Below are 18,072 nucleotides of genomic sequence, written 5' to 3' on the forward strand. Positions count from 1 at the left end.
CGACATAGCCGGGGAAGATACGGAGAGACACCACATGTCGGGAGGCCAGGCATGTGGCAAGCGTGGTTTTCTGACTTTGGAGCAGCTCGCGTGCAAGCTGCTCGTTCGCCTGGGTCATGATGCTATCATCCTCGCAGGCGTTGGGGTTGTGATAATGCATCCGCCTTGGATGTCAAGTGTGAGAATCAGGAGTTGGGGTTGGGAAGAGTATTAACTAGAACTGATTGACGGTATTTATATTTCGGCTTCCACATTGAACTCATGAGTCTCAATTGAAATGTTGAGCAGCAGTGATCAATTGCCATCATCGGAAACAGCAATCAAATTATGAGGAGCGAGTTTGGCTCGCTTCCTTGAGACTCGCATATCGGGATTAGATGGTGATCCAGATTGGTCAGCGAATGTTGCGAGATTGTCGGTGCTATGAACTTGATGCTCCACGTTGAAGGAGAGCCTCACATTATGCAAGCAATACATTCGGCGTCGTTGACGGCGTTTGGCCACTGCTTTCCTGGTGCCCGCTGAACTTTGGTCAACGTGCTTCCACACTTCTTTTCTTACTTCCAGCATACACGTACCTCAACTACTGGTGCTGAGCCAAGCCTGCAGAAAAAGCTGACACAAGCGAATTTACTTCTGGGATAAGTGAGGCTCCTAGAGGTCTGCGTGACAAATCCTAAGCCTCCTCTTTTTGATCCTAAGGCCCGACAGGTTTGTTCCTCGCGGCGATCGACCATGTTCCTGGAAACGGCATTGGGTTCCTGGGCCTAATGTCGACTCTGGGAACTGGTAAAAAAAGGCCAGAAAATTCTCAGCTTCCCGGGGTCCTTGTAGTTCCTAGAACGGTCAAACGTGTATTTTAGCCTTATTGTTGGCAAATCTGTCCGCTTTGTGCTTTGTGCTTGGGGAGAAGGATTGGAAAATGGGTATGTGATCCTTCATAAACATCACGCAGGTCAAGCTCTGAGGAAGATTCAAGAAATCCTCTACCTGGTGAGCCACGCCTAGACGTTGAGCAACTTCCGTCTCCGGGAACATCTAGTCTGGCTCAGTGTTACCAGATCAGTGGGTTCTTCCGTGGTAAATGAGAATGGTGAATAATCTCTTACCTATTACAGATTCAGCTTATGAGGGAAAGGGACGTAAATAATGTCCTGATTACGTTTTGAATTATTTACGGATTGATCCCCAACAACTGAGTTGCGTCTATTGGCACGTTTTCAAGATGGTGTAGACTGCATTATGATACTATCTGATTGACATTTAGGCGCTGTTGTCGGTGGCATACAAGGGGGAATTAGAACTAGTACCCTACAATAGTTTTATCAGGATTTGAAACTATACTGTCGAAGAGTGGATGTCGTCGGCGACATAGTTTTACAGATCCTACCAGCATCTGTGAGAATGTTCGCTTCCAGTCCATAAGGCCCAATAGATAGAATGTCTGCCCATAGTTGATTAAATTGTACTAGCGAATCAATAAATACTAGATCGCCTTCAGGGACAACATAAGAATCCATGACCAAAGACGCCCAAAAGCGTGGATCCTTTTCCTCATAGTGCGGGTCCTTCTGGGTGAATCAAAAAGGGCGCAAGTTCAACTCAGCTTAATGGGCAAAGTACCCAATGTGTTCGGCCACGGGAGACCTCTTTAAGTGTGGCTATTTCCATATGAGCGAGCCCATCGTTTCTAGACCTCTTTGGTCAGGATCTTCACTGCGTCCTTGGAAAAAAGGTAACCAAGACCAGACTCGATAGTTGTAATAGTCGTGGTGAATCTATTTTCCGTAGTCAGCTCCGATCAGGTTTAGTTCAGGCCACAAGAAAAGTGGGGACTGGGGTACTGGGACCTGAGCAGGAAGGAGGGCGGGACGCAGGGAAAATAGCCGCCGACGTCAGCGCTTCAGGGGTATTGGGGGCATTCGGGTGAAGAATAGAGGGGCTTCAGGGCGTTCAAACGAAAGGGCCGGAAGGGTATAGCGACAAGGGCAGTCGTCGTCCTAACGCACACACCATACTATTAACTGGCTGGCGTGCGGCTTATGTGCAGGCAATAGTCGGGTGGGTGCCCCCCGGGTGAGTTTGGGGTGAGCGCCGCTTTACGGTCGCGCGACCAGGGTGAGCTAGGGTGAGTGCGCAATAGACAGGGTGAGAAGCTGGGTGAGAGCGGGTGATTCTCACCCTCCGTCGCGCGACCCCCGCACTGACCTCTCTCACCGAGGCTCAGATGCAGCGCTATTGGTTCACCTCGATCTAGCTGAAACTGTGGTCTCTTGGCACTTGCATCTACCGTCGAATTCCAACCCTGGATTGGCTGAGCTAACAGCGAGGCTGACTTCAATGTCACCTTGGGCCAAAATTGTGGATAGTGTGACCTAAATACACTGCATTTATTCGGTGTCGCCCGTCGGGCCAAAAGGCACGAATATTGATTCACGTCGATCTGCTTGTCTCTTGGAACCTGTACGTACATATCGTCACAGTTTAGCCCAGGATTGGCTTCATTAGCGGTGAGGTTGACTTCAATGTTGCCTTGGGCTACGTGCTCCTGCGCCCAGACACATCTAGCATCACTCGGACACCAACATCCTGAATCCTGATATTGCCTGTTGTTCGAAACATAACTAACGTTCCATACACGTTGATGACTAGTTATCTTTATTCCTTTGTTCCCCCGCTCAACCTTTAACCGGGCGCCTATTTGCGAAGTGCTATTGAGTCAAAAGGTGATACCAACATGTAAGCGCCAACTTTAATAGAAGCACAGGCGATCTCCAGATATCGGCGAATCGCCCACACAACGCGGCTTACTCCTGGCAAGATGCCCATTCTAGGTCGCATTGATGCCGAGCTGTTCAGGTTGTTAAGCGCTTACTGGTGTTCGGAATTGATGGCCTGCTGCTGGGAAAGTCTTTATTTAGAAACCAAACTAATCCTTGTCAGCGATGAAGCAGTACTACATCCCTTCATTTCTTAAGGTATAAATCTCCTCGACGTCCTCGCTTCCCATGGTAATATTATGACCCAGATCCTTCATTTTATTCGCGGCGATAAATTCGAATCAACCATTCCTGATACACGATATGCCTTGGAACACTGTCCTTAGTGAGCTTTCTCAAGCGGTCCGAAACAATGTCGACAAGATCACGAAAATTCTACCAGACAATTTGACCACCCGCAGCAATGCTGTTAAAACGGTTGATCTAAGCATAGATGTTCATCAAGATTCAAAGGACCCAAACAAAGCTGTTGCTAAAGTCCAGGCGAATGCACAGGCCAAGGACAACGCTGTCAAAGATTATATCAAATCCGGAAACAAGGGTGGTGGTCACAAGGGAACGCACAAGAACATCACTAGACCTCGCCACGACCCGCGGGTCACCCTGACGACCCGGACCGCGACCCGAACCACGGAGGTTCCTGGGTCGTGAGTCCCGACCCTGACCCTCTAGGAGGGGAGGGTCGTTGATGCTGGGACCCGACCCTCAGGGCTACGACCCTCCCCTCAGGGTCGTAAAACAATGCAAACATCAGCAGGTCACGAGGTGCATAAATTGTGTAGATTTTGGCGGTATTTTTGAGTATCTCACTTACAGTCTTACAGCATTCGTAGGTCTACTTGGTTAGCTTTAATCACTCTGAAAGCACTGAATCAAAATGAAATATTCAAATAAACAGATGAATTAAACGAACTAAACTGCATGTTCTACGTCTCATATCCATCAAGCAACCTTGAACGCTTGCGAACTCTACCTGACACTCGGTGCTGCTGCTGCATCTTTGGCAGAGACGTCACTTTACTATCATCCTCCTGATCACTTTCCGCATCCTCAGCTATATTCCTTAGGCGTCTTTTGCCAATTGCCTTTGCAGATGGGCCATGCGAAGTTGCTCGGAGCTGTGAAGTTGCTTGGAGCTCGGTAGAAGGCCCTTCATCCTCTTCATCATCACTAATTGGATCAACAGTGATTTGTTGCTGTGTTCTCTCTTCCTTTGCAGCCTGTATCTCCTGAGCCGAAAGGTATTCAGAGAGCATTATTCGCTCTTCTTCATGAATCTCAAACCGTGATGTACACATATACATCATAAGGTCCGAAATCGTTTGAGGCTGTAGAGAGCCTCGACGATAATGACAGATATCTCGTGCAGAGTTGAAAAGCCGCTCTACTCCTGCACCACTAGCGGGAATAGAAAGAACATCTCGTGCAAGCCTTGCCATTGCAGGGAATTCATCTTGGTGATATTTCCACCAGGTTCGAGGCTGGGCATTTGGGACTGTGTCTAAAAGAGAAATCAGTCATTATTTCCATCGAGATCAAGAGAAACTGAGACACTCACTGCTACCAAGATACCTTGTAAGCTCGTCCGACTGAACTGGCTGTGGAATCTGAGATTGCTGCGACTCGTCTCTAACACAGGCTAAATCAAATTCATCTGTTGCCGTATTGGCCAGAGGAGCACCCAATATCTGCTGCCCCTGGGCAAGATTCTCCGAGTACTTCTCGAGAGACGACTCAAGGCTCTGGCGATAGGTTGCTCGGTAATCAATTCCGCCTTCCTCTAGGTCCCAGTCTGCGGTTGAGAAGAACTGAAGTTTATCCTGCGGAGAAAGAATGGTGCCAATGGCGTAGAGATGACCATCCATGTTGTCAGTGTCTCGGTAGTAAATTGAGAGCTTGTTCTTTGCCGCTTCGAGGGACGCAAGCATCACCTGCTTCCACGCAACTCTCTTCCGTCGAAGCTGTCTAATCGACTTTTCCAGGTGGTCAAACAGCTTATTGTAGACCTTAAAGACCCGATGGATAGTGACATCCTTGGACTTCGAGAGAAGGGTTGTGAATTGGTGAAAAGGCTGAAGAATGCAGATAAGATAGTCCACTTGCCTCCACTGTTCCTGGCTCAAGGAAAAGTTCTCTTGGTCGTACTGAGAGCAGAAAGCATCGAAGGCCTGCTGGAGTTTCTTTGCGCGTACGAGCATTAAGAACGTGGAGTTCCATCGAGTAGTAACATCTTGGATTGGCACAAGTTTTGGCTCCTTGGTTTGCAAGTTGTAGAATGACTCTCGGCGCTGAGGACTCGCGTTGATATAAATCGCAAGGCTTCGAACCTAAGAAACACATTAGGATAATGAATGATAAATTGCTAATAAAGTCACGGTGTGTTACCTTATTCAGAGTGTCCACGATCTCGCGTTTCTGCTGTCTCGCACGAAGACTATCCACTCGATCATCAGACCATGCCTGCTCAACCGTGTCATTTTTTGGAGCAGCCTTCATCTTCCCAAGGAGATTTTTGAGGCTTAGCTGGATCACATGTGCAATACACGGTACCCGAATAATAACGACATCGTTCGAGGATTGTAGTGACTTAATTGCCTCGTGGACACTTGCCATGAGAGTAACGTTATTGGAAGCGTTATCGGTGGTTACCGCAAGCACTCGGTCTGTGATCCGGTGCTCCTGTAGCAGCTGGAGGAGCACTTCACTTAGATTTGCACCGGAATGAGATCCATGTAAATACTCGAATCTAAGTAATATCTCATGATACTCCCAGTCTTCGTCCAAGAAGTATCCTGTAATTGCCATAAATGCCTGCCGAAATGGAGATGTCCAGCAATCGAGGGCAAGTGATAGCTTCGCACCAGAAGGGAGTTTCTGAAGAATATTCTTTTAGTTCTCACGGACGAGGTCTCGAAGCTGCCGGCGCATAACCTTGGCAGAAGGAATTTCTGGCATTGATGGTGCTAGCCGGGCGTAAGAGATCAGATCACGAAACTCGGTGCGCTCGAGAAAAAGAAAGGGAAGATGCGAGACAGCAAGGAGCTTAGCAAGCTTCTGCTGCTAGACTCGCTCGTCAAATATTCGTACCGCCGTATTCTGCGCCTGGACGTCTAGGTCAGGGTTGGGCTGCTCACGGTCAAAGTTAGGTCTTAGACATACCGCATGCTCTAATGCTAGCTTGATGTTTGGTTTCTTGCCTGCAGCTGAGGCCGCTTTCCGGCAATTGATCCTATTGTAATGCTTGTTCATTGAAGATGTCCCGGAATGAGCCCATCCTGGGTGATCAAGCACCTTCCGATATTGCTGGCACATAACCCCAGGCTTTCCATCTTTCTCAAGCGCGACTTGATCAAAATTTTTCCAACACTGCGCGGCTCGCTTCGCATCCCAAGATATCTGTTTCTTTTTCCCAAAATCGGTCTGAAGCCACCACTGCACGAATTCGTGACCCATTTCCGGGGAGTACACGATGAATGATCGGATCCGATTAGGGCAAATCCGGGGAAGACAATCAGGTGCCGCTCGAGTCTTAGACGACGGAAGGGGGGTATCTTGACTTCCAGATGGGATAGGAGAGTAAAGCTGATTTCGACCATCATCAGCAATGTATTCAAGAAAATCCGAGGGTGGACCCCCATAAGCAGATGAGAATGGGTCAGAGAACTGGGACATGGTGAAAATGGTTAGGACTTAGAAGAGGGAAGACTTACCAGATTTCCTTTGCAGTTCAGCAAAGAACTCAGGGGTAATTGAGACTTGTAGACAATTGTTTGTCTCTGTGGACACAAGGAGATAAAATGACAGATCACATTTGATACTGCTCATGCTAATTGGCTAGAACTTGAGGATCGTGAGGGTGACCCTGAGGTTCATCCTCGCGACCCTAGGACTTTGGCAGGACATAGTTGGACTTGATTGATATATTTCGCTCAATTTTGACAAGTATAAGTATCGAGAGAGTGAATAATATATACTAAATATAATTAAGTCAGGATTTTCGGAGGTTCAAGGGTAAACACCATGAATGTCAAAGTTCTCCAGATTATAGTGCAACTAGCGCCTATGATCAAAATATATTTCCCCGTTGTTACAGGCGACTCTCTCCAACTCTTCTCAATACATACCACAATGGTGTTACTGAGACAGAAAAAGGTGTCAATCTAGTATTACTGAGCAAGGAAACTTATTCAAAAGGGATATTTCATAAAAATACGTTGGGGTTCTATAGAAAAAGATGGATTCGCCGTCGGACATACGAAACAGGTATAAGAAACAGTAATTTACGAGTGTGTGTCAGCAGATTTATGCATCCTAATTAGGAAAAGCGTGAAAAATTTATGCATATGCGGGTCGTGAGGGTCGCTTGGCGGGTGACCCTCCAAAGATTTTATGACCCTCAGGTGCGACCCTCCCCTCCGGAGGGGCGGGTCGCGGGTCGCGAAGAGGGACCCACGGCTCGGGTCATGGCGAGGTCAGCTTGCTCTCTCCGTGTTCCGGTCCCCCGCTTCGCGTTTCTCACTCCTCTACTTTCCTTTCTTTTTCCTGACCGTCCTTTCCCCGTCCGCCTCCGGCGTCGCCTCGTTCGACTGCCTGCTCCGTGCCCCTCTCTGCTGCACGCTACCGTCACTATGCTGCTCGCCGGCTGCTTCGGGTCTCCTGCCACGTACGGGTACGGGGATGGGACACTGGTCGCGCTCGTGCACCTATCTGGGGGCGATCAGGAGGGGGCGAGGGTTTCTTCCGCTGCCATATCGTTCACGTTCGCAGCTTCCCTGTGCGCGACGTTCTACATGTATATACTCTACCGTAAACCGTCTCGTGTTCAATATACTACGCTTTTTCACCCCGCAAGATCTCCGCTCTTCTGCACATGGCTTCTTCACTCCCTGCGGCCCAGCGGGTGCTTTGCTCATTGTGTGCGCGGCCCTGGCAGTCTACTCGGTATAAGACGTGCGATAACTGTCGCCGGAAGAATAGGCTTCGGAGACGCCCGACTTCTCGCCAGTCAGTCCCTTCCAGTCGCCCCCCGTCCTCTCCGCTCCAGGCTCCTTCTTTGTCTTCTCCATTGCCCAGCTCCTCAGCCCCGCGTGGACTCTGCTCCCGCTGTGCACGACCTTGGAATCCCGTACAGTATAACACCTGCGATGCTTGCCGCGTAAATAGAAGTCGGGATCGTCCGCCAGCGACTTCCACATCCGACTCTTCCCAGCAGCTGCATGTACTCTGCCCCGGATGCGCACGACCCTGGAATCCTGTGCAGTATAAAACGTGCGATACTTGCCGCGCGAAGAATACCCAGAGGCATCGCGCTACAGGAGATGTACTGTCTTGGTGGGAGCACATGAGTAAACATCCAGTCTCTCCATTTCACCAGGATTGGTCCAAGCGCTGCTCCTTCTGCGGTGTTACTCTGCTCTCCCAGGAATCCGACGGATGGTGCTGCAACAAGGGCCGGAGGCGCCTACCGAAGCGGCCACAGTGTGAGGAGCTCCTAGAGCCCCTTCTGGACAGTTACCGCGGTCGTCTCTCTGCTATAAGCCGTCGTGTGAACAATCCCTTTGCGTTTTCCGCCATCGGCACCTCTGGCCGCTTTGTACACTTCCAGGGCCTTGCCAATGTAGTCTTGGAGGGCCGTGTCTATCACCGACTGCTGGATGTGGCAGAGAAAGGTCACAGTATGCACTGGTTCCTCTATGATGAGACCGGACGCGCTGAACATGCAAAGCGGCTGGATGTCCCCCAAGATGTGGTACAGGTGGTGCGCTCCTTTCTCAGTCAGGTCAGCCCATATGTACGTTGCCTGAGCCATGCCATCAGCCAGACGACTGAACAAGCTATCCCACTTGGTATCGAGCTCTGTGTACCACCAGCTGGTGGCGAGCTTGCTTCTGTCATCAATACGGAGAATCTTCGCCAGATCAGCACTCGCAAGATTGTGTTCTTCCGCAAGGGAGACCGCCGGCCACGCTTTGTTCCAATCCTGTCTTGCCAGTATGAGCCGCTGCAGTACCCGCTCTTATTCCCACACGGCACATCAGGCTGGGGCTTCCGAGCACCCTCGCAGAAGAATCTCCCCTGTAGCCAGATCCAATGGTACCGCCACCTATTCCTGACGGAGCCGCGTTTGCAGATCTTCGGCCGCCTCGCCTGTGAATATGCGGTAGATATGTTCTCTCGCACAGAGGAAGAGCGGCTACACTTTTTGAAGACCGGTCGACGTCAACAGGCGGTAGGGATGGATGAGGCGCAGGATCCGGCTGTTCCTGATCTCTTTCAGAATAAGATCCCCGCCAGCTTTATGGATTCTCGCGCGTGGGCGTCAGACCAGGTTGCAGACTCTCTAGCTATCGCGCGCCAGCTGGGAAAATCATCTTTCTTTCTCACCATGACCACCAATTCTCACTGGCCGGAGATCCAGTCACGGCTGCTCCCGGGCCAAGATGTCACTGATATCCCGGCTGTGGTATGCCGTGTTTTCAGCCGACGTCTCCTAGCCTTAAAGGCCTTCTTGCGCCAGAATTTCAGTAGAATACTGTATGAGATCAGTGTGACAGAGTTTCAGAAACGGGGCCTACCACACGCCCATATTATCATCAAGGTTAGCCACGAACCCCCTCTATCTGTGCTAGACACCATCATCTCCGCAGAGCTACCGAATCCTGTGGAGAAACCATGGCTCTATACGGCGATAAACCGTTTTCATATACACTCTCGTGACCATCTGACCCGCCCTACATCCCGCTGTAACCGCAATGGCCGTTGCATCTATGGCTATCCCCAGCCGATCGCTCTACATACGTACATCGACGATATTGGCCGCGTGCATTATCGCCGGCGCAAGGAAGAGGACCGGTGGGTGACTCCTCACATACCAGCTCTGGTGGAGTTAATGGACTGCCATATCTTTGTGGATGTCTGCTCAACCGCCGTCATCTTCCTCTACCTCTTTAAATATCTGTTCAAGGGGCCGGATCGCACGCGCTTCAGCCTTCCCGCCCTCTCATCTCCACAGGATGGAAATGAGCTGGTAGATGAGTATGAGGACTACGTCAGCGGTCGATATCTCTCCTCTTCCGAGGCTGTCTATCGCATCTTTGGCTATGACACTGTCCGGAAGAGACCGGCTGTCCGCTGTCTTTCAGTGCATCTGGAAGGGAAGAATCTGCCCCGCATGCATCATCCGGCTGCACCAGGCTTCACCGCCATGAGTGATCTACTTTGGTATTTCCAGCGCCCACGAACAGCAGACCTTCAGGAGCTAAAGTATTCGGAGTTTTTTAGTGTCTACTATCTGCAAACTCGGCCATTTGATATCCCCCTGGAAACCACCCAGCACCCTATTATCACTGTGAGTACAGATCACGGTTTGTAGTAGAGGGTGATCCGCCGGCGGACCCATGAGCCAATTGTCACACGCCTTCAGACAGTCCCAGTGCGCTCAAAAGAGCTCTTATATCTTCGAGCATTGCTGCACGTGCGGTCTGCGTTCAGTTTCCAGGATCTCCGCACAGTCCGTGGTCATTGCTACCCCACATACCAGGAAGCGGCGACCGCTCTGGGATTGTTTCAAGATGTCCATGAGGCAGTTTACGCTATGAATGAGGCAATTCGGGCATATAGTCGTCCATCCCAGCTCCGTTTTCTCTTCGCCTATCTCCTCTTAGACTTGCCGTTTCCAGCGGTGGAGCTTTGGACACAGTTCCAGCAGGAGCTTTGTGTGGACTACCGACTGCATCACCATCCTGTTGAGTCGTCGAACCTGGCGCTCGCAGATATTGCGCGCTACCTGTCTGCGCAGGGCTCCACCCTAAGCCAGTGTGGTTTACCAGAGCCACATTATCATGCCTCTGAGCTAGACCTGGAGCTAAATTTCTTCTGTGATCGGATACCCACTCTCCGCAGAAGGAGCGAAGACGCCTATGCCAAGATGAATGCAGATCAGCAAAACATCTTTGACCGCATCCTCAGCCACTGTGGCTCTAGTGAATGCTTCTTTATTGATGGCCGCGCTGGTCGTGGCAAGACCTTTTTAGTGAGTACCATCTGCGACCGCGTCCGGGGGGACGGACAAATTGCGTGTGTGACTGGCACGACTGCACTGAGTGTTATCCACTATGAGCGTGGTCGTACAGCCCACTCTGCCTTTGGGATTCCGGTGCAGGAGACGGATGTGGGCTTGGAGTCCAGGATTAGTGTCCACTCGGGCCGCGCGGAGTTACTGCGGCAGGCCGCTATTATCATCTGGGAAGAGCTGCCGATGGCAAAGAAGGCTATAATAGAGTGTGCCAATCAGCTCCTGCAGGATATTATGGGGAATAACCTACCCTTTGGAGGGAAGCTCTTTATTGGCTTGGGAGACTTCCGCCAGGTGGCACCGGTCATCCGCGGCAGCTCTGGCCCAACGGCTACTCTCAACAGTTCAATCCGCACTTCGGACCTCTGGGAGAGATTCAAGATACTACGACTGACTATCCCCATCCGGAATGCGGGCGACCCTGTATATGCACGATGGGTAGATCAGGTTGGTGATGGCATCACTCCGTACGAGACCAGCGTGTCGCTGCAGCATCTGCGTCATCTAGAAACTCTGGGTGAAGCAGCAAACTTCCTCTTTCTTAATGATGGACTTCAAACCTCTCCCGCTGCAGTCCATCGCGCCTTTCTCAGCCCGTTCAATGCCCGTGTAGATTTATTTAATCTGCTGATGTTGGATCGTCTATCAGGATCGCCAAGTATATCTCCCTCTCTTCTGATTCTCTTATATTTTGCTTTCTTTTTCTCTCTACATACTGCTTGCCACTCTATTGATATATCACGGGATTCCAGCCGCGTACTACAGCCAAGACACTATCAAGGAGCTGGATGACACCACCTTCCATCTTCCTGCAGGCGCTGAAGCTGATCTGCTGTCAATACTGCACGAGTCAGGTGTGCCACCGCACGCCCTGTCGCTGAAGATAGGTTGCATTGCAAGCATCATGCGGAATCTCTCTATTGAGAAGGGTCTGGTGAAGAACGCGAGGGTGCAGGTGGTGAACTTGCTCCCCAATGTGATTGAGGTGCGACTGCTCCAGCAGCTGCAACCAGTACCAGAACAAACTAACTCTCCTTTCTATCTGCCGCGAATCACGTTCGAATTCAAACCACTACGCGCAAATTGGACTGTCCAGCGTCGGCAGTTTCCTTTGCGCATTGCCTACGCCACCACGTTCAACAGCTGCCAGGGCCTCACTTTAGACTGTGTGGTATTGGACCTGGCCATGCCTGTCTTTGCCCATGGCCAGCTGTACACCAGCCTATCCCGGGTCCGAACAGCTCCGGACATCTGCATCCTACGGAACCCCGATGAGACGGATCACTCAACACTGAATGTAGTATACCATGATCTGCTGCTCCCTGCCTAATGAATTCAGAGTAGTTTCCCTTCCATTACACTCTCCTGCGTAAGCTACTCACATCTGAACCGGAGCAGCGGCCGAAGGCCGCTGCCAATGCGACTCGTATAAGATTATTATTTTCCCTTGTCTTCCTCGCTGCTGCCTTCTCTTCCATGTTTCGCTTTTCTGATGCCGTCTCTTCCTGCGCGACGTACTCTCTGTTCTGGTTGCGCCAGACCGTGGCAATCCACACAGTTCAAGTCGTGCGATAATTGCCGCCGCAAGGCCTCTCAGCGAGCATTAGCTTCTCGACAATTTACGGCCGCTGCGGGGGGAGTAAACGTTCTACTGGACCGCCTCCTCTAAATTCCGCTTCCGCACCTGCATTTCCCACCCTTCGTGTTTTAAGGCCTCTGGTACCAGTTTCGCTCGCCCTGCACCCCGTTCATGATACTGGGGCATCCTTGCCAGCAACGAGGACTCCTTTAAGGCCTCTAGCACCAGTTTCGCATCCACCACTCACTCTGCCTCAATCGTTACACATTTCAACCGCTACACTTCGGCCAGTTCCTGTGCCATTAAACCCGGGAGCTGAGCCGAGAACAAAAAGAGTGCTGCTTCCTGCGGGTCCTCTGCCAGTGCCTCCCTTACAGCTGCCATTGATCTCCGAGCCATCCCCAGTCGCCGCCGGAAAGCAAAGGTGCAACCCGGGAGCCGAACCGAGAACAAAAAGAGTGCTGCTTCCTGCGGGTCCTCTGCCAGTGCCTCCCTTACCGCTGCCATTGTCCTCGCAGCCATCCCCAGTCGCCGCCGGAAAGAAAAGATGCAACCCGACTTCATTGAGCGCCACGCTCAAAAGGCAAAGACCGCTAGAGCTGGGCACGTCACAAGATAGTTTACATCGGGCGCTGGGTTTTCTGCGCGATGAGCTGGAGGCTCGCGCCGTCGCCTCCGATGCGTTTCCCCCTGAGATCTCCTGTTCACATATACGAACATCCGTAGCCAGATTCGAGGATGAGATTTCCGCTGCTGCGAAAAGATGTGTCTGTTGTTCATGCGGAAAACTTGTCCCCAGCACTAATATCTACCATGTGGATAATGATGACCCTTTACTGCTGCCATTGGAGGGAGCCCTTGATACTTGCGGCTGGCATGATGACACTTGGGATCTCTGCTCGTCATGCCATGCTTCACTCAATCGAGACATGATTCCTAAGTTCTCTGCGAAGAACCTGGTGAATGTAACTCTGTGCCAGGACTATCCGTCCGCTTTGGAAGGCCTCACACTGACGGAAGAATGCCTCATTGCAAAGTGCCATCCTCTTGGTGTCGTTTTGAAACTGCGGCCAGGCGGCCGCTCTGCGCCAGTCAACTACCATGCCCTCCGCGGCCATTTCATTGTCATCCCACAAGACCCAGGACCACTACTCGAGATCCTACCGAGCCCGGAGTTAACTCTGCATAGCCTAATCAAGGTGTTCTGGCTGGGTGCTCGACCCCCAAGGACTCGGACCTGAATCCATTCCTGCTCGTTCGGAAAGCGAAGGTACTGGCGGCCTTGCAATACCTTGTTCGACATAACCACCTCTACCATAACCTCATAATCAACCGTCCCGTGATCGATAGCTGGGGCGATGAGTTCATCCCGCCAGGGCTGCGCGATAACATCATCAGCCTCGACGAGCCCGATCACCATGAGCGTGAGGGGTACACCGTAAACCTGCAGACAGGGAATTACGAGAACGATCTTCAGGCTGCCCAAGATAGTGCGCTTGACGCCAGTGGTGGTGGACCTCTCATCACCGGTTCCGTCTCTACAGACATCAATAGCGAACGTCAGGACCCCAATCTTCGCGCGTTGGACGCACTGTTTAGCGTAGCCGTGAATAGACCAGCGCCATCGCGTCAGGACATGTCGGCTAGAGAAAGTGAGACAAACACGCGGCCCCTCGATCATAAAAAGATGCCGATAATCTCTTACACAACCCGTGGAGAAGCCACCCTGGTGAATCACTGGTCAGATCCCCATTACTTTACCGCCGCATTCCCAACCTTGTTTCCGGCCGGGATCGGGGGCCATCTCGATGAGCGAACTGTCACGGTGTCACTTGGCGCTTTTGCCGACTGGGCTTTGCGTCACCATAGTAGAAGGTGGGTCGCTTTCTTTGAAAATATTTAAGTAGTGATGCTGGCCTCTGCTTATTCGCGTAGGTTCGCACGCCACAAGACCTTCATGTACCTGCTGTATGACGTGATCCAGCTTCGGAAGTCATCAACGGGCAACATGTTCCTCATCAAACGGCTGAATTGGCAGTCAACAATGAATGACATCGCCTCTCTGACGGTGAACCGGCTCCAGGATGCAGCGAAGACGGTCGCAACTGGCCAGAAAATTGAAGACCCGATCATTCGACGACTGCTGCGAAATATCGAGACGATCGGGATGCAGGTCCCAGGATCCTTCGCCCAAAAACTAAGAATGCGCGCTGAAATTCGAGGACTGATTCTCCGGTACGGCATGCCCGCTTTTTGGATCACTATCAACCCCTCCGATCTGCGGAACCCCTTAGTCCTGATCCTAGCCGGTGTTGAGTACTCTAGGGACAACTTGGCCGCGGCAAATGCCGTTATACGTGAGGCTGCAGTTACCTCTAACCCCGTCGCTGTTGCTGAGTTCTTCCATCACGTTTGCAAAGCCATCCTGGACGGCCTTCTCGCTACCAATACTGGCCAGATTGGCGTCCTGGGCGATCTCTCGAACCATTTTGCTGTTGTCGAGACGAACGGTCGAGGCATGCTGCATCTCCACGGATTAGCATGGGCCAGAGGGAATCTCACTTTCGACAGTTTACGGGATCGGCTGCTCCAGGATAGCGACTTTGCGGCCCGTATAATTCGCTACTTGGAGTCAATCATTGTACAAGGCGTTGATGAGAGTATTCCGCACGACCCTGAAGTGAACCTTCCCAGCATGCCGCCATCGGCCAAAGACTTCGAATCCAATCACGACTTTCATCTTCGACTATCTCACGATAGTAATTGCGTCGCTCGTAAAATGCAAGTCCATTCCCGAAACCATCTCGCCACATGCTTTAAGTACCGGCAAACGGGATCCAGAAAGAATGCCTGTCGCTTCGGCATGCCCCGAGATCTAGTTCCTGCCTCTAAGATAGACGAGTTTGGCTTGATTCACCTCGCTCGAAATCATGCCTGGATAAATCCGTGGAACCCGGCCATTGCAAGTTGCATCCGCTCCAATCAAGATATCTCTTGGATTCCAACGATCTCTAAGTCTTTGTCTCTGATCTACTACATGACGAACTACGCCACGAAAGACGATGTCTCTCCGTGGCAGATAGTTGCCAAGGCGGCTTTGCTGAAGCAGTCCATTGAGAAGGCAAAGCTTGCTGAGCCACCAACAACGACAGACCTACGGCTTCGAGAAAAGGGGGTCGAAAATTTTGCACTACGCTGCTTTAATGCCCTCTCTCATGACCGAGAAATCAGTGGGGTGCAGGTCGCCAGTGTGTTGCTCCAGCTACCCACCTACTACACGCTTAACTACGGCTTTACCCGCCTCAACCTGTGGTGGTTAAGGCGTTATGTCCGGGCGATCCTTCAGCCAGATAACCTTGAAAGTAGCCGCTCTTCCGACCCCATGGCAGAAGAACCTTGCACGTATGAAACTGGAGACACCGCCCCCGTAAGCATCTTTGACAACTATAAATGGCGCGGACTGCACCTTGCATCTCTTGCGCTATTTGAATACTGCATGCTTGTAAAGACCAGGCATACTCGCGATGCTATTGCGGACGATATGTACTTCGACCCAAACCACCCTAGATATGCCACGCATGTACAGCGCCTGGCGCGCACCCCATCCCAAGTAGCTACCGTGACTTTCAACGGACAGCTAACCGAATTCCAGGTCGCAGAAGACGCTGTTCCGGGGGGCATCCCCAAACGACTGCGATCATGAATGATGTGGCCGAGATATTATTGGGGCTCTTTGTTCCCTGGAACCAATTGAGTAATCTCTTCCGACGGTATGCAACACAACGGGACGCCTGTGTTCAAGCATGGGCCGCCGCCGAACTAACCCTCGCGTTTCACAACCGAGGTTTTGCGAGAAATATCGAGCTCCTGCGGAAATCCAAGGAAGACTGCCAAGCTGACGCAAAAATGTGGAAATCTGCAAACGGCCCAGCTGATTCGCTTCAACATGATGTTGATGGGTTTGATCCAGCAAATTTTGATTCTGGTAGCGAAGAGGGCGATGAATTCTTTCGCCTGCAGGATGAGAATTTTAACGCGGAGACATTGATCGCAGCCTACCACACCGTCAGCACAGCATGGCATCGAGAGACGCTGGTCACTGGACGGCGGATCCCTCCCTTGCTCCGTGGGATAACCCCCACGCGACACTTGCTCCTACGGAACCTCCAACCTCTGGATATCTTTCACACTCCTGCATACGAAACGTCTGGCCTAAGGTTCCTCCCACCACCCACTTTACAAATATGGGAGTTTCGACTGAAAAGTTTCACCAATCTTGATCATGACGAAAGCACGGTTCGTGCGACCTCTAGCTTTGCACTTGACGATTTCGACATCCAGATTGAAGATGGCATCTTGCAACCTACGCTGGCTAGCTTAGACACGATCCCTGCTATGGATGATCGCCAATCCCGGGTTGGCCAGAATCCCACTGGCGCCTCTCTTGCGTCCCTCGTCAGTGAAGTTATCCCCCTAAATCAGAAACAACGAATGATTGTAGAGAGGGTGCTATCTGAAGCTTTGGCCTGGGCGGACTACCCTTATGATTCGGCGCAGCGCAAGCAGACCCTCCTCTATATTGGAGGTGAAGGCGGCACGGGAAAGAGCCAGATCGTCAAGGCCATTGAAGCCGGTATGAACCTCATCGGACGGAAGCACGAGGTGATCCTCATGGCGCCAACGGGTGCCGCGGCCGACAATATCGGCGGGAACACGTACCATACGTCTTTAGGGATCTCTATCGACCGCTCACGAGCATCTGCAATGAGTTCCCGAGTGAGACGGCTCTGGTCTCGCAAAACCATTATGTTCGTGGACGAAGTAAGCATGATGGATCTGACCATGATCAGCGTGATTAATAATCACTGCAAGATCGCCAGATCTCTCGACAGATCCTCCACCGATCTTTTCGGTGGGCTTCCCGTTGTCATCTTTATCGGTGACTTTTTCCAATTTCCACCAGTTCGGGGCCAGCCACTATGGAAGCAACCAAGAAGGGGCGCGGATGAGGATGAGAACGGTCGGCTGCTGTGGCATCAATTCAAACAGGTAATCATCTTGGATGAGCAAATGAGACAGTCAGAAGATGCTCCGTTCCGCGATCTCCTATCGCGAGCCAGGACAGGGACTTTATCTGAAGCCGATCGATCCGTCCTTAACAGCAAAACCATAACGTCCTTGGTCAGCCCTCAATTAGAAGATGCCACTGCCATTGTCAAGCTGAACTCTCTGCGCCACTAGGTGAATCGCGTTCGAATAGAGCAATTTGCACGTACCCGATGCCAAAATGTCTATATATTTCCTGCGCTTCATACGCGGACCAGGTCCACTGGCCTAATCAGCCTGCGACTTCGTGCAGATGACTTGATCCAGCAACCGGACCAAGGCACCAAGATCCCTTTCCCGGGACTGTTTCTGTACACTCCGCATATGCCTAGCGCTATGCTAACCAACATCTGTACTCTGCTGGGCCTGGTCAATGGCGCAGCGGGAACTGCTGTAGGGATCGTGGTAGATCCGACTGGTAGGTTAATATTTCGTTACCTGTCATAAACCCAACTACCTGACACCTCCCCACTAGCTGAATTCTTTCAAATCGACGACCTCTATATCATGTGCACCACACCGCCCGCGTGTAT

At 51.4% G+C, this 18,072-nt stretch overlaps 2 protein-coding genes across 2 annotated transcripts; both read left to right on the forward strand.

Moving 5' to 3' along the window:
* Positions 1–3,083: 3,083 nt before the first annotated feature.
* Positions 3,084–3,431, forward strand: N7473_004424 (uncharacterized protein; the record flags this gene model as incomplete). The annotated part of the gene is made up of 1 exon (XM_057150364.1): positions 3,084–3,431. One exon carries the CDS (start codon positions 3,084–3,086, stop codon positions 3,429–3,431), a length of 348 nt encoding a protein of 115 aa, XP_057010474.1.
* A 4,690-nt stretch (positions 3,432–8,121) lies between these two features.
* On the forward strand, positions 8,122–12,184 carry N7473_004425 (uncharacterized protein; the record flags this gene model as incomplete). The annotated part of the gene is made up of 3 exons (XM_057150365.1): positions 8,122–10,128; positions 10,204–11,512; positions 11,607–12,184. The coding sequence occupies 3 exons, from the start codon at positions 8,122–8,124 to the stop codon at positions 12,182–12,184; spliced, it is 3,894 nt and encodes a 1,297-aa protein (XP_057010475.1).
* Between the last annotated feature and the right edge of the window lie 5,888 nt (positions 12,185–18,072).

Source organism: Penicillium subrubescens, assembly GCF_028828155.1.
Source record: "Penicillium subrubescens strain IBT 31985 chromosome Unknown utg000003l_segment0_segment0, whole genome shotgun sequence".
NCBI lineage: Eukaryota > Fungi > Ascomycota > Eurotiomycetes > Eurotiales > Aspergillaceae > Penicillium > Penicillium subrubescens.